We start from the raw sequence: 23,755 nt of genomic DNA, 5'->3' as shown, positions 1-23,755 counted from the left end.
AAACAGCTGACTTGGGCAAAAATGAGTTGAGAACAAATCATGTCTGAAATTTGTTGTACAAAATTATTGTCTCTGTTAATATTTATTTAGAGTCACTACCCGAGTGCCGACCAGAGTGCTCAAAAAAATTCAATGAAAGAAGAATAACGCTTCGTCGAATGACGAGTTGAAATTTAGACTTTAGAGTTGGGGAAACGGGAGTCCTTTATGAGTTAAGCAGATGATTGAATGAAAGGCTCATGCTTTTGCTGGATTTAGTTATTCCTATGGTCTTTGCACTTTGATCCATTGGTTACATTCACTCTCAGCTGGTTGTAGTCCATGTGTATTCGTTTGCTTTACGGCTTGTACTTGGGATGTTTGGAATAGTTTCGCGACAAAAAATGGGTACCGAGGTGTACTTTAGTCTACATGCGCAACGTCATAGAGCTGCTTAAGAAAAGGTATCCTGACCTTCTGGTGGTTACTGTAACTTGTAAAGCAAATCAACAATAAATTTGTACAAACTGCCCACTCAATTTTCTTTCTTAGAAAATTATTCTGCTATAGTTAGAACGAAAATTTGCTTACTGTTAAGCAGCTCTGTTGTGAAATTGGCCCAAGGTACTCGGTGTTTGATTCTTGGTTGAATAATAAATCCTACTAATAAAGTAACTTATAGGCCCTAGTTTAAAAGAAATCATACATTTTTTCAATTCAAATGAAATAAAAAGAATCACTTATCTCTCTTGATAATCACAGTATTTGATTTGACCTTTCCTGCCCTTTACAATATGTCCATGCGCCCCACGCTCTAAAAAAGGGTGACCAAACTTTGAAATTTCATTCTAAAGACTAATTGAGATGATATCTGAAGGAGAAACTTTCCGCTCCGCCTGATAAACCTTCCTGACGATCAGTGGCCGCCCCAATCTTCCTGCCAAAATCTCCTGTGATTAATCAACACTTTTTCGAATTGATAGTCATCCTCAATTTTGGTTTCTTCTTTGCCATCACCGCCGCATCAAGAACACATTACCGCCGCTAGACGGCCACGATGAGTGGCAGCTGGTGAGGCTGGCGCCTCAACATCCGCGGGAACGTTTGTACTTGTCTACAATAATAAACAGGGACATTCGAGGGCTTGGCTAGTGGTCTGAAGATCCAACTTACAAGCTCACATTTATCAAAAGATGTGTTCCAAATTGTCCGTTTGATGAGGAGTTGGGTTTTGTTTGGAACTCTCTGTTTCTACGCCCCCCATGATGAGTTTTTGCTTTTGCAGAGATGATTTATCGAGGGCCGTAGGGGTTGTTCTTGTTGAAGATTTTCTCATTTTGATAATTTGGTTCTTGCGATCAATCATGACATACTCTAAGTCTTACCTAAGATGTGACCACACCGGCTTCAATAATTACAACATTTCTTGAGTGGTTTTCAACCTTTTTCTTTATCATTTTTCACATGTAGAGAAATCCTTGATAAATGTATATCTGATTAAAAAAAATGAAAGTATCAATAACTCTCAATACATGTTGTGAACTTTGGTCTCCTTAGAAGTAACTTTCCTTAACCAGTAACAAAACTTCTACAGGTTATGTAAACATTTCATTACAAGAAAGTCATTTGACATACCCCCCCCCCCCTAAACTTGTTGTAGGCAGCTGAATAGTGTGTAACAATTTGAAAAAAAGGCAGCAGCCTTTCACGGTGTGACTTGGTCGAGCAGTCTGCTGTGGGACTCTGATGGCTGAATCTTTAGAGTGTGGGTTCGATCCCGAGTCATAACACTAAAGTGTCGTTGAGTAAAGCAGTTAACAATAATTGCTTCTCTCAATCCACGAGAATGAACTGAAACCTCAGAGGGCTGAGACAGTATTGTTAAAGGCAGTGGACACTATTAGCAATTACTCAAAATAATTTTTAGCGTAAAACCTTACTTCGTAACAAATAGTGGGAAGAGGTTGATAGTATAAATATATTGTGAGAAACGGCTCCCTCTGGAGTGACGTAGTTTTCGAGAAGAAGTAATTTTCCACGAATTTGATTCAAGACCTCAAATTTAGAATTTGAGGTCCCGAAATCAAGCATCTGAAAGCACACAGTTTCAACGACCAATTGAGCTCAAATTTTCACAGGTTTGTTATTTTATGCATACGTTGAGAGACACCAAGTGAGAAGACTGGTCTTTGACAGTTACCAATAGTGTCCACTGTCTTTAAGATTGGTGCTAACTAAGCAGGTTTTTCGTTGTATATATCCAGGGAGTTGAGAAAAGGTCTTAATTTGGACCTGTAGATCTAACTTTTCAATATTGGTAAATAGTTGAAATCAATTTTTTTTTTTTTTTTCGGGATCCCAACATTATATATTTTGCCCGAAAACCGTATAGCCTACAAAACAGTTTGCATGTTTTATGTACTTTGTGCATTTTCTGTGTCGGATGCAAAAAAAAGATTTGTTGGATTTTGAAACATCAACATCCTGTCAAAATTCATGCAGAGAAAAAATTCTTATCCAAAAAATAACAAAATTAGTTTTTAGCAGTAACATACTTTTTACAAATGCGTTCCCCATTCTTGCAAACCATTCCAGTAGCATTGTTTCTGATTTCCTACATATAATGTCATGTGATATTTATTGTCGGGAAAATCTCCCATGCTGCACCTTATCTTTTCGATAGTTATCCGTTTGTAATAACAACATAAATACATTGTGACCCAACTCGGTGAAGGAAACAAACAGGTAAGGTACAGTTCAGCATACCCCTTAAAAGTGAAGCACTTGGTACCTGACGAGAGAGGCATTTGGGTTTTGAGGCTTCGGAGATATCACTGGGCCTCTACCAAATTACTTGAACTCAACGATACAGGTATCTGGGTTATACCCTGTGATCTTTATGTCAAACTCTCTCTCTAAAGCCGTTATGTTTTTATATTTTTTATTATTGCAAATTCGAATGTTGCCAGGCTGTTCGTAATTGTGTTGGTTCATCAACTTCAAAATCTGGGCACAATGACGGTTCATGCGCACTAAGAAAATTAGGGGTACTAAATGTTGTCAAACTGACAGCTCCGCTCCTCAAACAACCTGCTCCTGAATGTTCCCTGTTGCTTGCACTTCTGGGGTGATCGCTGTTTTTCACATGCCGGGCCATCTCTTTGGAACAGCGTCCCACTTCAACTCAGAAAAGCAGATACTTTGTCCAAATTCAAAACTCATCTCAAAACATATCTATTTCAGAAACAGTAACCTTCAAACTTCTGGTTGTCTTGTGTCATTGTTTTTTCTTGTTTTTTTTGCGACAGGAGTGTCATTATTGACAGACACAGCGCACTAGAAATGTTCAATCTCCTTTTTTGTGAAATATTTTTTCAATAAAACCTTGGGTTTTGAATACTTGCTTAACAAAGATGGCAAGTCTTGTACACAATGACTTGCTTAGTCACAAGTAACCACTTTCATTTGAAATCCTCACAGTCTATAGAGACGGTTGCTTTGGGCAAATGGAACCTCCAGATTAGTAATTCCTGGGTACCCTTGCGCCATACACATTGGCAGCATATTGCACCACAGCACCCTGTTAACCATTACATGGTGCTAAGGATTAGGTCTTATTATCTCAAACTTCGTCCCAAACCTTGCAGTATTATTAATACGTGGCGCTTTGTATCCTTTGGCAAAAGGCCATTCATAGTTGTGTATGGGTGCATGCTCACTGGTTTTTGGGGCGTAGTACTAAAAATCAAATCATGTGATGACATTTCTATAGTCAGAGGAATTCAAAGATTTATGTGGTAACTTGTAATCAACACAACTGATATTAGACAATTTTAAAATGGGCTGATTACCAATGTTGTCCCCATTATATAGAAGCAAAATATTACCCTAGTTTATCCGAATTTCGCCAGAGACGGTTGAGGCATGGATGTAGAATTGGTTGAGGGGGGGAGGAGAGAAGAGCCCTAAAAGTATCTTCACCCTCACTATCTAGAGCTGTACTAGCCGACTGCTAGGTCAATAATTACTCTTCATGATAAATGACTGGGCACAGCACTAATTTGCCTGCCTGCACAACAAGCACACAATCTCATGTTTGGATTGTGTGTGCCCCATTGATTCCCTCCGGTTAGTCGTTAACTATTATTTGCAATTGTTGTAAACGCTTGCCTTGCGCAATTTTTTTTTCACCGCTATTTATATATATTATTACTAATGATAGAATTTAGTGCACGGCTTCGTTTGATACACTTGGGATTGGAATAAAAAGGAAATGTAGTAAATGAACCAGTGAGAATCAGTTACAAGAGAATCTACATTTCATGTACCAAACTTTCATCATTTCTTATTATTTGTTATTTTTTGAAAAAAAAATTCAGTTCGGTTATGTTGGCTCGAGTTGTAATTCAAAAAGTGTCACATCTTTTAATTGTGTCATTAGAAATTATGTCTAGTTGAAATTTATGAACAAATATTTGTCTTCTTTTTTCCCAAAAAATAATGCCTTTTACTTCAGAGTGATGCTTGTTTACTCCTTCCTTTTTCTGTGACCTCCCGCAACCTGTAAACTTACTGCGACCATGATGTAAAATTAACAGCCCAAAAGAGGTTGCGAAATACTTCCACGCATTCACGGTAACTTACCGGGGCTGCTAAAAAGTCCAATGGGAACAGCTCCGCGCTATAAACCAACCACGACCACGGTATAAAACGCTATGCACACATTCACAGAATATAAGTCCAGGTGGGAACGCATGGTAGAATATAGCACAAAGCAGGGTAACTTTCCGCTTGGCAGCGGAAAAAAGTCTTTTGGGAACAAGGTTGAGGTTTCCTCCTCCATGTACATGTTTGTCCAAGATTTTTTCCAAAAGCTCCATCTCCGATTTTAACAAGCACTCAATAATAATAGTAAAAATAATAACAGTTATTTTTCATATAGTGCTTCACATTATTTCCCCCTGGTCACTGGGCCTTGAATCATTCTTTGAACCATCTCAGCTTCCTGGGGATGACAGCCTTGTGCAACAAAGATGCGCTACTCGGCTAAATCAATCACAGAACCATTTCTCCCTTCACAGGTACCCATTTACCCCTGGGTGGAGAGTTTAGTTTAAAAGTGTCTTGCTCAGGGACACACAAGTGTTAAGACTCCTGAACCCACACTCTTCTGAACAGAATCACCAGAGAGCTCGAGTTCAGTGCTCTTATCCGCTTGGCCACGACTTCCTACAATGTACACCCGGCCACGACACCCTAATACTGCCGTATAAGCTCAATATACCCTGGTGAGGTAGATATCCACTGAATGCCCCCAGCAGCCTGCAAAGCAGTAGCTAGTCCCTCATTTCGTAGTATGTTGACTATAAAATGTGACTTTGATCCCATCAATACCATGGTATAAGAGCAGTTTGTATTTTGACCATGTTCCAAAGGATTAAAACTGGTCAGAGTCTCTGTTATGACTGACCACTCAGTCAACAAGACATTTCCTGCCCAGATGAGATCTATTGATGTATGAGAATAATAAATACAAAATCAGCTGACACTTTGCCCCTTGTCCAAACTGCAAGATTTTCACTGGCACTTGACTACTGTATGAGCTGAACATGTTTAACAGTCAGTCATATTGCGTTGTACATGACAAGCCCTGACAATCAAGTTGAGATGTGAACTCTTTGTTGGGGGGGGGGGGATATGGCAATTTCTGAGATGTTTGCTGAAAAAGAAAGGGGTTTATAGGTTAATGGTGCACTGCGCCCCCCCCCAAAAAAAAAAAAAAAACCAAAACAAAAAAACATAATAGATACCAAAATGAATCAAAATTTAACCAAGTGTGTTGAAATAACACCAATATTGTAATTGTGTGCTGATATTTTCACACCCTATCATGCCTATGGTGAAAATCTTGATTATTTTCTTGGTATCAATGTGACACCACCGATGTGTCAATTTTAACACCCACGTTTTTGCAGCGCGTACACAGAACAGTTGGGGCCTGCGAATTCCCTCCCCCTCTTTCATTGCTCTGTACACCCTATTTGGCAGCGTTTTTTTCTCTCTCTTTTGATTGTCTTCTCAAAGGAAGAAAACTAAATTAATTAAATTTGTCATAAATTTTCAAGCCTTTTGGGCCTGGGGCCCCTCTTGAGAGTACACTCATTGACAAACTAAGATCACCCATTCTTCCTCCATGGATCACCCATAGGCCTAAAATGCCAAAGCATAACAAATTTGTGACAGGCACTACAAAAAAGAGTCGCGTATTGCACAACTCACTTTCCAGTACAGGGCTGTTGAGTGATGGGACGCTGAAAAAAAAATATATAAAAATATTTAAAAATGTGGTATTATGCTTCTTTAGGGTCTATATTTTCACATTTTCTGGAAAAAACAGTAACACCTTTGTTTTTAATCAATAAAGGTGAACTAAAGTTGTACTGTTTGTTCATCCCCTATATATCAATGGTTGATGCTTTTATTAAACGGGTTGTTTCCCCAGTATGGTATAATTTTCAGATTTTATAAACTATTTTTCAAAAGGTCATAACTTTTGAACCAAACATCATACAAGTGTGTAAGATATGTCAAAATGAAGCTTGTTGTATGCTCTTTTCAGCTATGTGTAAAACCCAATAGGTCAATTGTCCCCCTTGTGACCAATTTTTGCAGAGCCCATCACATTTAAACACCAAACAAAGCTTAAGTGCAGTTTCCTTTGATGATTTATGGTGAAATGTGCAAATAACTTTCAGCTCTGGACTTTACTGATGATGGAAACATTAACTAGTTTCCATTTGTACAATGAATGTTGCTCAAATCACAAAGTCAAACCATGGAGGTAGTAAGACTCTATGCAAACCTACAGGAACACATACCAGATGGTATCTGGCGGTGTGCCAGAATGTTTTGTGTCAGCGTTGTTTGGGAGTTTTATACATGCACCAAAAATAATTGATTCTAACTTGATTAGGGCCTAAATTGTCGTGCCATACTTTTTCCTTATTCTGGTTTGGAGAAAGATGTAATGTAATATCTCAATATCTAATCAATTGTTGTGTTACCGCCTGCTATATAGGATTAGAACTGCCTCTAGCTACCGGGCAATCTTGATGGGTTTGAATCCCACCCGAGTACTATGCCTGTGATTTTTTCACAAAACTCAAGAAAGCACTGAGTTTGCAGTGCTAATAGACATCAGTGCAAAATTCATATTTTGTGTTGTACATTGACATTCATTTCTGTTTCTGCTTTTGTCTCAACAATAAGTATTTTTTGAGAGTCTGTGAGATTTATAATTGGTCATTGGATTCTGATTCTAATGGTTGACAAAAGTTCTGTTTAAAAACAGTACCTTGTTATTATTGTCTTTGTGATAACAGTACATTTCACACAGTCAACAAAAGTGCTTGGTTTATGTGTTTGTGATTCATTCTACTTATTTAAGAAAATTTTCTAGAAACGTTTAGTTTGTTATAGTCATGAAAAAAGTATAGGATGCAACCAGTTCATCGGTAACTGAACTTTGTAGTTGGTGTGTTAAGTAACGCAGTAATTGTAGATTCAGGCAAGTCAACAGGCTGTTGTATTAGTAATTATAACAACACAAGGCAATCTTGAACTATGGACGAGTAATATCCAGCAAGTACATATAACTTAAGTGGGAGAATATACAGCAGTGCATCACAATCCAGCTACTGGTATTGTAGAGGAATTGATGAATGCTAACCCTTCCAATTTTTTTTTTTTTTTTCACTGATCATTGATGACTGATCTCACCCGGCGATCGGATTGCCCTTTGAAATTTGTCCAGATGTATTCGATGCGTGGAGGTTTGGAGCAGACACAATACCGTATGACAAACACAACATGGCCCAGTTTGTAACAACCCAATTCTGGCTGAATTTTTGGACTTTTGCCTTGTCGTACTCGACAGCTTGTATTATAGTTTACATGGAGGATTGGGGGGAAACAGCGCAGAAATATTTGTGTTAGAGAACAAAGTACAAGACTTAGTCATTCTCAAAATTAGAAAGTACGCATGGTTTGTGTACTGGTATTTTTTATTTTGTTTTCCCAGTATCTGTTCACCATTAAAACAAAAATGTCGGAACTAAATTAAAGGGAAAAAAGAAAGGGGAGAAACAATTCTTTAAAACAATCTGTTTTGTAATTTTGTTTATCATGGATTGTTTGTTTGTTTTTCCACGGATCACGAGGGTACCCCATGCACTGCTGGCAGTACCGTTTCACAACGCCTCTCAAAAGAACCATGTCCCTGAAAATAAAAATTAACCAGACACTACAAACTTAACAGAGATTGTAGATGCTTGAGAAAAACTGGCAACAAGTGCAAAGCATATTTGACCAAAATTTTGTTTTGATCTCCACACAAACATCACCTGACTGGGGGGAATGTGTTGCTTATCTTCGGGGGAAATCTGAGGACTCTTTTTTTGTGTGTTTTTTTTTTTTATGATCAGAGCTGTCATCCCAAGGGTTCTAAATGGCCCTCTTGTTTCAACCCAATTTTGAGTTCCTGTGTGCTGTGTGGTTACTTTTAACCGAGAGAGCAAACAGACCCGTCTCAGTACAAATGAAAATGCCTCGCAAACAAACAAACAAGACACAATGGTAATGGTCCTGGGTAGGCCCGGGGAAAACCTTATCAGCACAAGTTATCTGTCGTAAGTTGCTTGTTTGTGCACCAAGGCCTTTTTTTGGCAATTCATACCTGGTGTTATCAGTACTTACGTTATCCAGCGTGAAGATAAGGTCTGGAAGCCGTACAAAACCATCACTTAAAAAATAAAAATGGGATTGGTAATTGTCCAAGATATATTTGGAAACGCTTTAATCTGGAAGCACATCATCTTTAACGATAAAGTTCAAACCAGTGCCAATTCTTTTAGAGATAAATGATTTCAGTCTGAAATACTATCAAAGTTGCGAAAACGTCATTCAAAGTTCCCCAACTTCAAGTCACAACTCCTGAACAGTTTTTAAAAAGCCATTAACAATCCATACGGTTTAAACATCTGAGAAAATACAGTTGAAAGGTAGTTATAGATTGTTACTGGTACATCAAATTAGTAAAAAACATTTAGGATAAATGCTAGTTCAACAAACTTGGCAATAGTAAAAAATGTAAACTATAGTGGTTTGAAAAACAATAAAGAGAGTTAAAAAGAACACATAATATACCCGTTTGGTAATTATCAAAGACCAGTCTTCTCACTTGGTGTATCCCATCATGAGCATAAAATAACAAGCCTGTGAAAATTTTGGCTCAATCGGTCATTGAAGTTGCGAGAAAATGATGAAAGAAAGAACACCTTTGTTGGACGAATTTATGCGCTTTCAGATAGGAATAAAAAGACTTCTAGCTAGAAGTTATTATTTTAGTGAGAACTAACTTGACTTCAGAGGGAGTCGTTTCCCACAATATTTTATATCAACAGCTCTCCAATGCTCATTGCCAAGTCAGTTTTTTTAAGATAATATTTGTTTTGAGTATAATTACCAATGTGAACCTTCCCTTTAAAAAAGCAACTAAGGATAATACAAGAAACATAAACTGTACAGAACAGAACACTAAAGGACAACAGACGAAACAGGAATTGGGGGCTACCTATGAAAAAAAGACAATTTAAAGGCAGTGGACACTATTGGTAATTGTCAAAGACTAGCCTTCTCACTTGGTGTATCTCAACATGTACATAAAATAACCAACATGTGAAAATTTCAGCTCAATCGGTCGTCAAAGTTGCGAGATAATAATGAAAGAAAAAACACCCTTGTCACACGAAGTTGTGTGCTTTCAGATGCTTGATTTTGAGACCTCAAATACTAAACTTGAGGTCTCGAGATCAAATTCGTGGAACATTACTACTTTCTCAAAACTACGTCACTTCAAAGGGAGCCGTTTCTCACAATGTTTTATGCAATCAACCTCTCCCCATTATTAGTTATCAAGTAAGGTTTTATGCTAATAATTATTTTGAGTAATTGCCAATAGTGTCCACTGCCTTTAAGTGAAATAAGCAGTATCACCACACTCACCACTCAGATGAGTACCATAAAGCAACCAGTCACCATTTCATTTTATTGGTATCAATATAAACCACAAGGGAAACTGACTGGTTAAATTTTGAAATTATTTTTTGGGGTTGAACAAAGAATTGACTAGAGTGGGATTCAAACCAACGATCTCCGGGTTATTGGTACCAAATTGGACATGATTTACAAGAATTAAATAGTAAAAACATTAAGCAATTTTTTTTTATAGCAGGTAGGATTAAAGGCAGTGGACACTATTGGTAATTACTCAAAATAGTTATCAGCATAAAACCACACTTGGTAACGCGTAATGGGGAGAGGTTGATAGTATAAAACCTTGTGAGAAACGGCTCCCTCTGAAGTGACATAGTTTTCGAGAAAGAAGTAATTTTCCACGAATTGGATTTCGAGACCTCAAGTTTAGAATTTGAGGTCTCGAAATCAATCATCTGAAAGCACACAACTTCGTGTGACAAGGGTGTTTTTTATTTCATTCATATCTCGCAACTTCGATGCCCAAATGAGCTCAAATTTTCACAGGTTTGTTATTTTATGCATATGTTTAGATACACCAAGTGAGAAGACTGGTCTGTGACAATTACCAATAGTGTCTACTGTCTTTAAAACACAAAATAAAAATACACATGAGAATATGACTGGAATCATGATCCATGGTTTAAAAAAAATGCTTTGTGGCTATTCTTTGCTTGAAAAAGATTGAAGTAATTCTATATGATTTGACATGAACAACTATTGACCTTTTATTAATAAAGTGTTTAGAGGGAAACACAATAGTTGTGGTATCCTCAAACAATCATTTTCTGTGACTCATTGAAGGCCGTTTCTATCACTTCATAGCTCGTCTTCCACTGCTACCTCCACGGTTTACCCAAGCCTGGCTTATTAGCTCCCAAAATAAGCAAACTCCTGGCTTTAATAGAAATGCCCACCAAGAGTCTATATGTACAAAGACTTTGCCAACAGTCCTTGTGAAAGAGGCTGTAAACCTGTAGAGGTCAGGTCAGGGCATGTCAATACTATACACGGCTGGTAAATATGGCGCCATAAAGAAGAGGATAGAACTGGTTGGATATAATGTACACAGATGGCGGACTGTGGGCACATTTTTAACCACATTCACTCACATTTCAACCTTGCAGATTGGTTCTGCCACCACCCATCATCTTATCATTGTGTCACTTGTCCTGACTGTTTTTTTAGTTTGATAAATTCTTTAAAAAAAATGTCATTTGTACGATAATGTGTTTATTTGTTAATCATTTGTAAAATAAAACTGATTATTGTCACATATTCATGGTGGGTGGTTCCATTTCATTAATAGTGAAACATGAATCAAGGAATTGTGAATTTTTCTTTCATACCACACCAACAAATAATTTAGGTTTACATCAATTTAGTTTCTAGTTGTCCTGGTCAAAAATAATTTGTCCCGTTATATCGATGTCTTTGTATCCCCATCTCTAATTAAATTATTATTAACGGCAAATTACAACCAAAAAAGTATGTATTCACTATTATTCTTTTTCTTTCATACCACACCAACAAATAATTTAGGTTTACATCAATTTAGTTTCTAGTTGTCCTGGTCAAAAATAATTTGTCCCGTTATATCGATGTCTTTGTATCCCCATCTCTAATTAAATTATTATTAACGGCAAATTACAACCAAAAAAGTATGTATTCACTATTATTCTATAAGTTCTTGTTGATTTCTCACTAGACTTGATTAACACTAACCGGAGAAGAAGTAGCCATCTAAGCTTTTTTTATTTCAATCATTCTTGGTTATTTTTGGTTATAACAGCTGAAATTAACTGTTGAGGTTTTGTTAACATTTTCAAAAAGTTTTCTCGAATTTGATATTCACTCAGTTTTTTTGTTCAGTTAAACTTAATTATCAGTAAGCTTTCATACTAAAACTGAACGATGATGTTTTCTCTTTGCAATCCTGTTTAAAACATTTCGAGGGCTTTTATGAAAATACAAAAAGTAATTTAAAAACTTAAAATATGAGGTTTTTTGTTCTATTTTTGTTTATATAGATGTGGACATGAGTACACCATCCCTCTGCTCAATATGTGGTGACAGAGCGACCGGCAAACACTATGGTGCAGCAAGCTGTGACGGCTGCAAGGGGTTCTTCCGTCGCAGCGTACGCAAGAATCACCAGTACACCTGTCGCTTTAATCGCAACTGCGTAGTGGACAAGGACAAGAGGAACCAATGCCGCTACTGCCGTCTGAAGAAATGCTTCCGAGCCGGCATGAAAAAAGAAGGTAGTGAGTACAAGTTAAATTTTCTTTAGGGGGAACTTTGAAAAAACAAAAAACAAAAAAGATTATGAGAGATTGCCTAACATCACAAGGCTGAATGGCCACTTAAAGGTGAGGGCTATACTTAACCTATTTTGGGCTATCGACCCAATTCAACCGCCACCAGTGGCACATTGCAACCTATTCTGAGAGGCGTGGCTCCCCACACCCCCCCCACCCAAAATTTCTAGTCCCCCTTCCAAAGTGCCCCCCCCCCCCACGATAAAAATTGTGATGGTGCTTAAACAAAACTTTAAAAAAGAGAAAGTATGTTTTGTATAACAAAATGTAGTGAACGATCGCGATCCACCAAATTTTTTTTCTTTCTTTTTCGCAATAGGTGTTTTTGTTTCTTCAAGCTTTCGCAATTGTTGGTGTATTTTCTTTGAGTGAGGGGACATATTCTTTAAAATCTCATGCTTTAGCTTCCCTCCAATGTTGCTTATCGTGGTTTTCTTTCCTGCTGTCTCCATTATTTAGCTGTGCAGAATGAGCGAGACCGGATAAGCACAAGGAGGCCGAGCTATGAGGAGAGTCTGAATACTACATCGCTATCAATCGGTCAGCTCGTCAATGCAGAAGTATTATCACGACAGGTAATATAAGTAGGCCCTTTGAATCTAGAGGAGGGTGCTTAAAGGCAGTAGTATAAAACAACTTGTGGGAAACGACTCCCTCTGAAGTTACGTAGTTTTTGAGAAAAAAGGCAATTTCTCACTAAAATAATAAAAGACTAGCTAGAAGTCCTATCTGAAAGCACACAACCTCGTCCAACAAGGTTTTTTTCCCTTTTTTTCATCATTTTCTCGCAACTTCAATAATTGAGCCCAAGTTTTCACAGGTTTGTTATTTTATGCATAGGTTGAGATACACCAAGTGTACAGTGCCTTTTTAAAAAAACATCACAAAACCTTTAGGAGATAAAAATATTGCTAAGCCACAGAATTGCTAAGCCACAGAATTGTTTTGCTTAGCTGAAATAAGTTACCAGCCCTAATTGTTTGCCCGACTCAGTTTTGGCATAGTAACAAAAAAACTGATTAGAAGAATTTTAAAACACTTTTCAGTAGTTTATTTCTTTTGTTTTCCCGATGTTCCCTCTTCCTTCTGTTGATTTGTTTCTGTTTTCTTCGTTTCATGCGCTTTGAGCACCTTATTAGGTGGATACATGCGCAATATAAATTGTCCTTATTATCATTGTTATTATTATTACATGGTTTTACCGCAAACCTTTCCATAATGTTATCCTTTTCGTTCATCTCATGCAGCCACATCTTTCAATCATGACTTGTATCATCTTCATCTCATCCTTATATCACTGAGCCGGAAGAATTGGACTACCACATCATCATCATCATCATCATTCCATCTTTAAAATCAACATCATCACGTCCATCACCGATAAACGGATATAACTCTTCCCTCAGCCACAGGTTGGTCTCACACTGTCATTGATGGTCGGCATGCTCAGTGTATACCAAGCAAGCATACAATTATTTTAAATTGGGAATTTATTAGATTAGAGATGATTTTAATATTGATTTACTAGCACCTTGTAAACTCTTATAAGGTGCTAAATAATTGGGTCTCAGAATTCATCACTGCAATAACCTATCTTTCTGAAAGTTTGTATATACTCAGCGCCTTGAGTACCTTGTTTGGTAGATACGTGCGCTATATAAGACTGCGATATTATTATTATTATTAATGTTGAAGATTAAAGATTATTCTTTTTGGTTTTACCCATACACACCAATATGTATTAGCACTTTATACTCAGTACATTCCCAAGCGCTGTTTAAGAAATCACAGGCATATTACGGGGTGGGATTTGAACACACAACCTTTGCAATTCCAGAGCAGTGTCTTACCAACTAGAGCACCAAGATTGCCCGGTAGCTAGAGGCATTTAAAATCCTTTACTTTAGCAGCGAGTACCGCAACGATTTAATAGTTGGGAATTTATTAGATTAAAGATGATTTTAATATTGACTAGTCAATTTTTTTCTCAATTGTTTTCTTTGTGCAAACCAAAGTTGTTTCAAATGTAAAAAAAAATTACCAAATATCTTAAACAAAAAGTTTCATGGTGATCCGTGTACTGCCTCTTCCATGGTTTTAACATAAACTTGGATGTGATCCCTGAATGGATTCTGCTTGCACCTCAAACAAAGATATTGAGAAATATTAGGAAGACTGTCAGCATAAGGGCCAGATAGCTCAGTTTCTTCTTCTTCTTCTTCCTATACGAGTACAAGCCTCACGTGTGAGTATTAACGTACTATGAAGTGCAAAAGTAAGCAGGCCGCAGAAACATGTCGGTAAAAAAGCTCACAGAAATACGTGAAATAAGGTGTATTTATACAGATGCAGGTAGGCTGCTGGTGCAAGTAAAAGAAAAAGTCAGTTTAGTAGAGTGCCATATGTTAAACGGAAAGGTTGCAGGCTTAGGTCCCACTCCAGTAAATTTTCCTTTATCAACCCAAAGTTTCTAAAAATGTACCCAGTCGGTTTCCTTTGTGGCTTATAACTTGCTGTTTGTACAGATATCTCCTCAGATGACCCTGTCCGATGCAAACCTCACGACGAAGAAGATTGCCAATATGAACGACATCTGTGAAACGATGAAGCAACAACTTCTGATCTTAGTTGAGTGGGCCAAGTACATCCCTAGCTTCTGTGAGCTTCCTCTTGATGATCAGGTAAGAGACGTCTTCACTCGCCAAAGCTGCTCCTACCCTACGGAATAAGCTCCCAGTCTCACTTCGCCAAACAACATCTCTCAACAACTTCAAGAGGGAACTTAAAACACACTTGTTCACTTAGACTTTCATTGGGTTTCATTATGTTTTGGTTTATTCTTCATTTTCTATTGTATAATGTTTTCATTTTGTGTAGGCGCCTTGATCGTTTTCTGGAAAAGTGCGCATTATAAATCCATATTATTGTTATTATTATTGTGGCTTCTATCAGCTCCTACTCGGAATTCAAAGCCTATCTGCCCTTTCTTAGTGATTCCAAACTGGCTCTCAAAACCGATCTGTTCCAGAACAGTAGTTTAGCTTAGATTCTGATAATATTTTTATATTGATAGTTGTCCGATTCTGTTTTAAAATGTTGCTATATTATTGCAATTTTCTAGTTTATTTTTTGTTCTGCGTCATGAGCGTCATGACTTGACAGATACCTGCGTGTTATTAAGTTTTTAAAATTTTGTATTCTTCTTATTATTGTATTTGGCAAAGGGAGGCAAGTCTGAGGCTCAAGTATACCACGGCCCATTACCGGCCGTGGCTTACAGTCAAAGTTTGGCTCATCATTCACAGTAAAAAAGAAAACCAATAATTTCTCCAAAGAAAACTAAAAATCACAGTGCACTTTTTTTAGATAGTTTGTTGCCTTTACTTTGTTCATTCAGTGTTTTAATAATAAATAATAATAACCTTACTTATATAGCGCTTACGAAATACAATAGCAACCAAACAAAAGATAAACTACATGTTTTACAGACAAAACAATGCAATAAACAATGATACAATCTAGAGTAACTTAGGATCAGCTGCTTAGGATAGATGTGGGTTTTTAATTTGGATTTGAAGGAACTCGGGGGAATTGGTTAAACCATGGTTAAACAAACAGATTGAGGAAGACGATTCCAGCATTTTGGCCCAGTTGCAGCAAAAGCTATAGATCCTACATTGGTACGTGATCGTGGGGCATTCAAATCAATACAACAGCTGAAGTGGATCTTAAATTATACAAAGACTGGCGGGTGTGGAGAAGGTTGCTATTGTGAGCGTGTGACGTGACTGCAACTCTCTTTGTCTACCTTTTCAGGTTGCCCTTCTCAGAGCTCACGCTGGGGAACATCTGGTCCTCGGTGCAGCTCAGCGCTCTCTTCCCTTCAAGGACTACCTTATCATGGGTCCAGATACAATCTTGCCTCGTCACTGCCCGGATCAGATGGACATCAATCGAGTGGCCAGTCGGGTCCTGGATGAGTTGGTCAAACCGATGAGAGACGTCGGACTGGACGAGCAGGAGTTTGCCTGCATGAAAGCAATCGTATTCTTCGATCCGGGTGAGTCTTGACATCATTGAAATTCTCTGGCGCCATTTGCAAGGAGTGTGGGTCATAAATGGCAACTTTATGACATACTGAGCCCATTCATGCTTTTGGGATCACCATTCTTTGCTAATACAGGGTAAGTGCAAAAATTCTGCACTAGCTGTGTAAGCTAAGAATGCCTGGAAACATATGCAAATGCACAAGCGTATCAAGAGCATTATACTCAGGTTCCATGCAAACTTCTTATCACATTGGAGTAAAATGGGTACTATCTTCAAGGGCGAAGGATAAATTTTAAGGGACCTGTGTGTACCCTGCATTTGGCCACCGATGATGCAACTCAGACGGAGTTGAGATGGTCTCAGGAACGATTAAAGCAGGGTTAGTGTCGTGGCCGAGCGGTTAAGAGCACCGAACTCAAACTCTGGTGTTTCTGATCAGCAGAGTGTGGGTTCGAATCCCCAGCCGTGACACTGTTATCTTGAGCAAGACACTTAACCATTGCTTCGTCCTTCGAATGGGATGTAAAGCCATTGGTCCCATGTGATGTGTAACGCATGTAAAAGAACCCAGTGCACTTATCGAAAAGAGAAGGGGTTCGCCCCGGTGTTCCTGGTTGTGGCTGCTTAATGCGCCTTAGCACCTTGTAAACCCTTATTAGGTGCTAAATAATTGGGTCTCAGAATTCATCACTGCAATAACCTATCTTTCTGAAAGTTTGTGTATACTCAGCGCCTTGAGTACCTTGTTTGGTAGATACGTGCGCTATATAAGACTTCGATATTATTATTATTATTATTATTATTATTATTATTAGTAAAAGTAAAGGCACTTTTATATAATGTCTAAAAGTAGCCATTTATGCCAGGAGTAACGAATGAATATTGATAATAATATGGCGGGACATTTTTCTATGTATATGTAGGAAGACTTTTTTCTTTTTTTACTACACAGATGCCAAAGGTCTGAGTGACTCCAACAAGATCAAGGCTCTACGCTATCAGGTGCAGATCCACCTAGAAGACTACATCAACGACCGCCAGTACGATTCCAGGGGGCGGTTTGGAGAGATCCTTCTTCTTTTCCCCCCTCTGCAGAGCATCACTTGGCAGATGATTGAGCAGATACAGTTTGCCAGGCTGTTCGGAGTCGCTAAAGTTGACAACTTGCTTCAAGAAATGCTCCTGGGAGGTAGGTTAACCCTCCTACTATTTGACGGCTTAATGATCATCTACTGTAGTTTTCAATTGGAAGATGCCATTGTGTGGTGAATGCATCTACACTATATACTACCCTCCTACTGACTGACCAATCAAACATCCAACTGGTTGTGTTTGAAAGATGCACGATGCCATGGTGAAAGCATATTTATGCAGTCAACCCTCTTACTGACTGGCCACTCAAATAGCTATAGTTTGCATGATAGATAACAAAGCCTTCACAAATTTTCCACCAAAAAAAAAAAAAAAAAAAATAATGCTTGGCATCTCCGACCACTTCCTTTTTAGAGGCCACGTTTTAACAATCTCAGAGGAAAACAACTAATTTTGAAAAAATAGCCCAGCCAAAAACTAAAAAGCTCCTCCTTCCTTCTTAAAGAAGAGAGGACGCTAAACTTGGTTTTTGTTTAAGTCTAATCATGGATTGGACATAATTGCTGATTTTTAAAGTTTTATATGATGTGTAAAAAAGATATTTGAAATAAAAAAGGAGTGTCATCTATTTTATTATAGGTGCAAGTAATGACCCAGCCCAGCAGCAGACCCCCGTTGGTCCCCACGGCACCCACCTCCCACCAGGTACCGAACACCTTGCTAATGGTCACACCAGCCACCCAGGCACCCCAAGCTCTCTGACTGCTGCAGTAGCCAGCGCAGCAGCCGCAGTGTCAAGTCCCCACATGGACAACTACAAGCTGGGCGTCAATAGTCCCGGCAGCACCCAGGTGACACAAGCTGCAGCAGCAGCTGCAGCAGCAGCAGGTCAGCAAGTACAGGGATCGGTGTCGGTGCCGATACATCTACCCAAGCAGGAGGCCGTGTAGGTTGCAGGGATTTTGATTCCTCCGTTTTAAACGGAATTCAGTTTACTATTATTTTTAAGATTAATGGTAATAATAATAATAATAATAATAATAATAATAATAAAATAAAACCAGCTCTTATGAAATAGCGCAATTCCAATGAAATGATCAATGCGCTTTACACACTAACAATAGCAAATATAACACACTAGAATAAATAAGTTTTGAGGTTGCGTTTGAAAGCAGAAACTGTTGGAGAGGGCCTACGTGGTAATGTGTTCCAGAGAGTTGGCCCGAAAACACTGAATGATCCATCGCCTATTCGCCTGCAACTCATAGGGATGGAAAGACGAGTAACGTCTCAGCTCGATCGCAGGCCCTCCCGAGATGGTACATGAGTGGCAATGCAGTCTTTTAAAGAAATGGAGATATATAATCATAAAATAATGCTCTTTGATTGCAGAGAAGGCCTTTTAAAAACAAGACCATTGCTTTACATCCTTCTGATGGGACGAAAAGCAGTTGGTCCCAATATTATTCTTTAATAGGGCCTGATGCTATTATTACATCTAATTTGTTATGGTATCCACTGCTCATTATATGAATCAAACCAGGGCCTCTTTGCCCTAGAAAAGTGGGGTTATGGGTTTCGAATTCCACCCAATTAGTATGTGGACTTCCAGTTGCCAAACCTCAATATGAGGCATTTTTAGAATTGATACCATAAAGATTCACTGTAAAAAAAAATAATAAAAAAATTGAAGAAAATGAATGCAGAAATTTACCGGTGTGTCATCCCGTGTATCAAAAATGGCATTTTTTAATTCTATATTTCCCTAAATAATCGCCAATTGACTTTAATTTGCGCTTCTGCGAGTATAACATATTGTTAACAAATTTACTTTTCTACATTGCCACTGCGAATCTTTTAAAGTTCTGCATGCCACAACAATGAAAAGCCTAAAAGGTCATAGATTGGGTTTTGTCGACATAATGGTGATTTACAAGCCAAATTATCGATTGAGATACAACAAAGTCTCATGTGAAAGTTTTGGCTGATAACATTTTGTGCTTGTTGAGAAAACAGCAAAATGGAAACTGTCACAGTAATTTTATCAGGAATGTTGAATTCGTCTGGGCCTAATTTTATGGCTCTGCTTAATGTAAGCACAGAATCGGCGCTTATGGAAGCAGGGAATTCTATGTTTGTGGCAAGCGTATTTCACGGGTTAGCAGCGTATTTTGCCTTCTGTGTGTGCGTACTCCACATTAATAGCCATTTTACGCTTACAAGGCTAGCGCAGAAATCCGACGCTTGCTTGAAGCGGGGAATTGTGATCGTAAGCGCAGAATTCGTAAGGGCAGAAAGTAAGTAAAAGAGAAACTTTGGCTTTAAAAAAAAAATTGCATATTTTTTTTCTTCTTTCCAACAATGCGGACAATATCACATGTGTATTCTTAGCCAAAGTTGTGAAATAAACTGCAAAATCTATTTGCCGTTCATTGTAGTATAATTTATTATTGCCATTTGTATAATAATGATTCCATGAAAACATATTGCCTTAATTGTGTGTAACTATCTGAAATGATTAATTAAGTAACAAATCAAGTCAAATGTGTGTGATTATTTATAATAATATTTATAAAACACAATTTGTGTTAAATCCATGCCAAATATTTGATAATTTATTAATTTATACAAGTGTGATTAAAAATATCTATTGCAAAATGAATATCAGTACTTAAGTCTTATTGTAAATTAAACCAAACATTATATCTAACAAATAGGCAAGTGGCATTTTTCATGCCAAATTGCTATTGGAGTTTACCAAAAATTATGCCTTGACTTTCAGAATGTTTTTTGAAGTTAAAATGAGATGTAGATTTGCAGTGACACCTACTTTAAAACCTTAATTACCCTAAACAAAACCCTTAACACTAACCCGGATCCAGCCCTACAGAGGACTCTTTAAAGGATTTGGGTACCTTTTGTAACACAAAACACAATGTCCACAGTTTCAAGCCATTGGACCCTTTCGGTAAACAGTGTTGTCCAAGGCCCACACTTCGTGTACCACAACTTCTATATCAAATAACAAACCTGTGAAAATTTAGGCTCAATCGGTCATCGGAGTCGGGAGAAAACAACAGGAAAACCCCTCCCTTGTTTCCGCGCTTTACGCCGTGTCATGACATGTGGTAAAAATAAATCTGTAATTCTCGTTAACTAGAAGTTACGTTGTTTTGCTGTCTTCTCAAAAAGTAAAGCGTTTCATGGACTTATATTTCAAGAGAAGTCTTTCCCCATAGCCTTCTGTAAACCCTGTAAGTTATTTGTAAATCTGTGAACTTTTTTTTTTTTTCTGAACCGAAAGGGTCCAATGGCTTCAAACAAAAATGCTTTTACAAAATGCTTTATATTGAATGAAACATACTACTTCAATCCAATGGGTTCCTCCATAAACATAATTAAAAGTAACTTACAATTTGTCGAGCTCAGTCCTCCTCTGTGCCTCACCAGAACTTAACGTCTGTGCTGTAGCAACGGAAGCAGAACTTTAAAATGCATAGCCCCAACTTCCTACACATCACCACACTCACTTCAGAACTGGTACTCTGCACATCAATTCACTTTCTCCCATTCATATACACCACCACCACTATCTACACTCAAGCATACCAGTGAAATTCTCAAGACATTCCTGAGAGCCAACGCCCCAAGGAAACAAAGGACCGCCCCTAACAAAAAGCCTTTGTGCTTGCATTGCAAGTTCTACTGCTGCACAGTAGCACTTGCCCACCTGTCCGAACTATTTACAACATTTCAACACTGTAGCTGCTGCACAGTAGCCAGTAGCGCTTGCCCCAGCAGTAACACAGTAGCAGCTCGCGTTAGCACTATTTACAACAGCAAATCATGGCCCTATATTTTAGTGTACCACAAAATATACAAAACAACTATTTCCAACTGCTTCCATTTGTCAACGTGTAACATACATTAAACTTACACCGTTTGAAGATAATGATAGTAGAAAGATTCCCTGAAAATATTTCTCTTGTACTTATCATCATCTTCAAACTGTGTAAGTTTAATGTAAACTTGTGGACATTGTGTTTGTTTGTCCCGAAAAAGTACATAGACCCTTAAAATGTGTTCAAATTGGGCTTTTTCTTCTACTGCCATGCAGAAAGTTACCTTAACGGGCTTTGGTGTAATTCTACCATGGATTCCCAACTGGAGTTTTATCCGTGATGTTTGTATAGCATTTAACAGCATGGTCGCAGTAGGTTAACTACGCAGAAATCTTCTGCGACCTCTTCTAAAGGTGTTTTCATTGAAAATTTACCGGCAGGGAATTCCATGCTTATAACGTCAAGCGTAATTCGCAGGATAGCAGGGAATTTTTTCTTGTGCGTGTGGATACTTTACATAACCAAGCATTTGGCAAGCAGAACAAACAAAATGTATTTGAATTGAATTAAAAACATTGTAAACACCACTTAAAGGAACACGTTGCCTTGGATCGGACGAGTTGGTCAAAACAAAAGCGTTTGTCACCGTTGTTTATATAATGCATATGGTTGGAAAGATGTTTTAAAAGTAGAATACAATGATCCACACAAGTTTGCCTCGAAATTGCGTGGTTTTTCTTCTACTGTGCGAACTAACACGGTCGGCCATTTATGGGAGTCAAAATTTTGACCCCCATAAATGGCCGACCGTGTTAGTCAACGAGGTAAAAGGAAAACCGTGCAATTTCGAGGCATGTTTGTGTGCATCATTGTATTCTACTTTTACAACATCTTTCCAGCCATATGCATTTTATAAAAAACGGTTACAAACGCTTTCCAAAGACCAACTCGACCGATCCAAGACAACGTGTTCCTTTAATGAGGAACACCACAAACCTACCTCTCATCTCAGTCTTGACTTTGATTGAAAAGTGACAAGCCAAACAACATGTATTTACTCTTCATAAATTTTATATTCAATAACGGCACCCAATTTCAGATCGTAATCTCACCAGCCAATGTTTAATTTTTGTTTCATCATTGACTATTAAAAATACCAAAGACCAGCTCAAAACGAAAAACTATTTTACTAAAAACTATTTTGAAAAAACATTGGAATCATTCCATACAAATTTGTGTAAAATAAGCAAAATATATTTGGGGATTGTTGTATATTTTAGCAAAAGACTTTTCTAAAAGGTTGAAATGGAGAATTTGTTTGTAAACAATATTTGTATCTATAATTCAATGGATATCTGTGTAATATTTTAGTTTTAAGAATTGTCTGAATTAGGTATGTGTAAATATTTTCAAATTTTTAGAGAAATTTTAGATTTTTGAAGTTGTGGCATATACATGTAGAAGTTAGTAGGCCTATTGGTGTAAATATTTTTGTGTGAATTGTCGTAAAAAGAAAAAAAACAAAACTTACTCAAATGCAAGTAAATTTAAGTACTTGAACAACCTGATGAATTGTCGTGCTTAACATTACAAAAAAAAGAAATGTTGATCTAGGATTGGCCGGAAGTGGTCTTCTGCAACTCTAAAACAACCCCAGATAATTAACTTTTAAAGAGGGTGTCAAGTTGAGTTTTGTGATGCCCTAGTTTTCTGTTTATGACCGAAATAAGGAGAGTGGGGGCGGAAAATCAAGTCTCTAACCTCAAATGAAAATGGTGTTAATTTGTCAATTTATTTAATACTCTTTTAGAGCAAAATTTGAAACATGGCAGTATCAAACAAAAGCAAATGGAACTGTATATTCCAAAGATGAATTTCTGCGCCCGTCAAAAGGTAAAAATCATGAAAATTCTCTGTACAATAAATGAACAGACTGTGTATTTGACAGGCATGCAACCTTTCCTCGGATCAAACTGATTTCCTCTTATTTTTTTTATTTCAGTTTTACCATTCAAAATACTATACAAAATCATTGAAATTTAGTAATTTCCTCTTTTTTTTCGGGTAAAGTTACAGTTGCATGCCTGATTTGAAGTGTGACGTCATTGAAAAATATTTTTATTCAACATAAAATTAACTCGAAAGGTATCAAACACAAAGCATTTTACACTTATTGAACATAAGGTTAGAGACTGGTATTGGTTTCCATTTTTAAAAGATCTATTGGAAAATGAGTAGATCACAAAAACTGAATTTTTCTGAGCTGATCTTTACTTTACACTGATTGAATTCAATATTATGTAGACTTAGATACCAAATGTTTACACACGATTCATTTGTTGCGTTTTCCAATATATGGCCATTTCAGTTCAATTTGAA

The 23,755-nt window shown here is 37.6% G+C and overlaps 1 protein-coding gene across 5 annotated transcripts in view; it reads left to right on the top strand.

The window, feature by feature from the left end:
* The window catches only part of LOC139934645 (hepatocyte nuclear factor 4-gamma-like), a 42,088-nt gene extending 20,103 nt beyond the window's left edge, over window positions 1-21,985 (top strand). For 4 of the 5 annotated variants that reach the window (XM_071928961.1, XM_071928959.1, XM_071928957.1 and 1 more), the window contains 6 exons: window positions 12,102-12,338; window positions 12,852-12,967; window positions 14,918-15,073; window positions 16,209-16,452; window positions 17,395-17,631; window positions 18,174-21,985. In XM_071928961.1, the coding sequence (XP_071785062.1) occupies window positions 12,102-12,338; window positions 12,852-12,967; window positions 14,918-15,073; window positions 16,209-16,452; window positions 17,395-17,631; window positions 18,174-18,484 (1,301 nt within the window). In that variant the 3' untranslated portion in view covers window positions 18,485-21,985. The remainder of the gene's footprint in view (window positions 1-12,101; window positions 12,339-12,851; window positions 12,968-14,917; window positions 15,074-16,208; window positions 16,453-17,394; window positions 17,632-18,173) is intronic. The other variant, XM_071928958.1, reaches the window with a different exon arrangement.
* Window positions 21,986-23,755: the final 1,770 nt, after the last annotated feature.

The sequence above is a fragment of the Asterias amurensis genome, chromosome 3, assembly GCF_032118995.1.
Source record: "Asterias amurensis chromosome 3, ASM3211899v1".
NCBI classification, from domain to species: domain Eukaryota; kingdom Metazoa; phylum Echinodermata; class Asteroidea; order Forcipulatida; family Asteriidae; genus Asterias; species Asterias amurensis.
The sequence above is the reverse complement of the archived record's forward strand: the minus strand, read 5'-3'. Positions and strand labels throughout refer to the sequence as shown.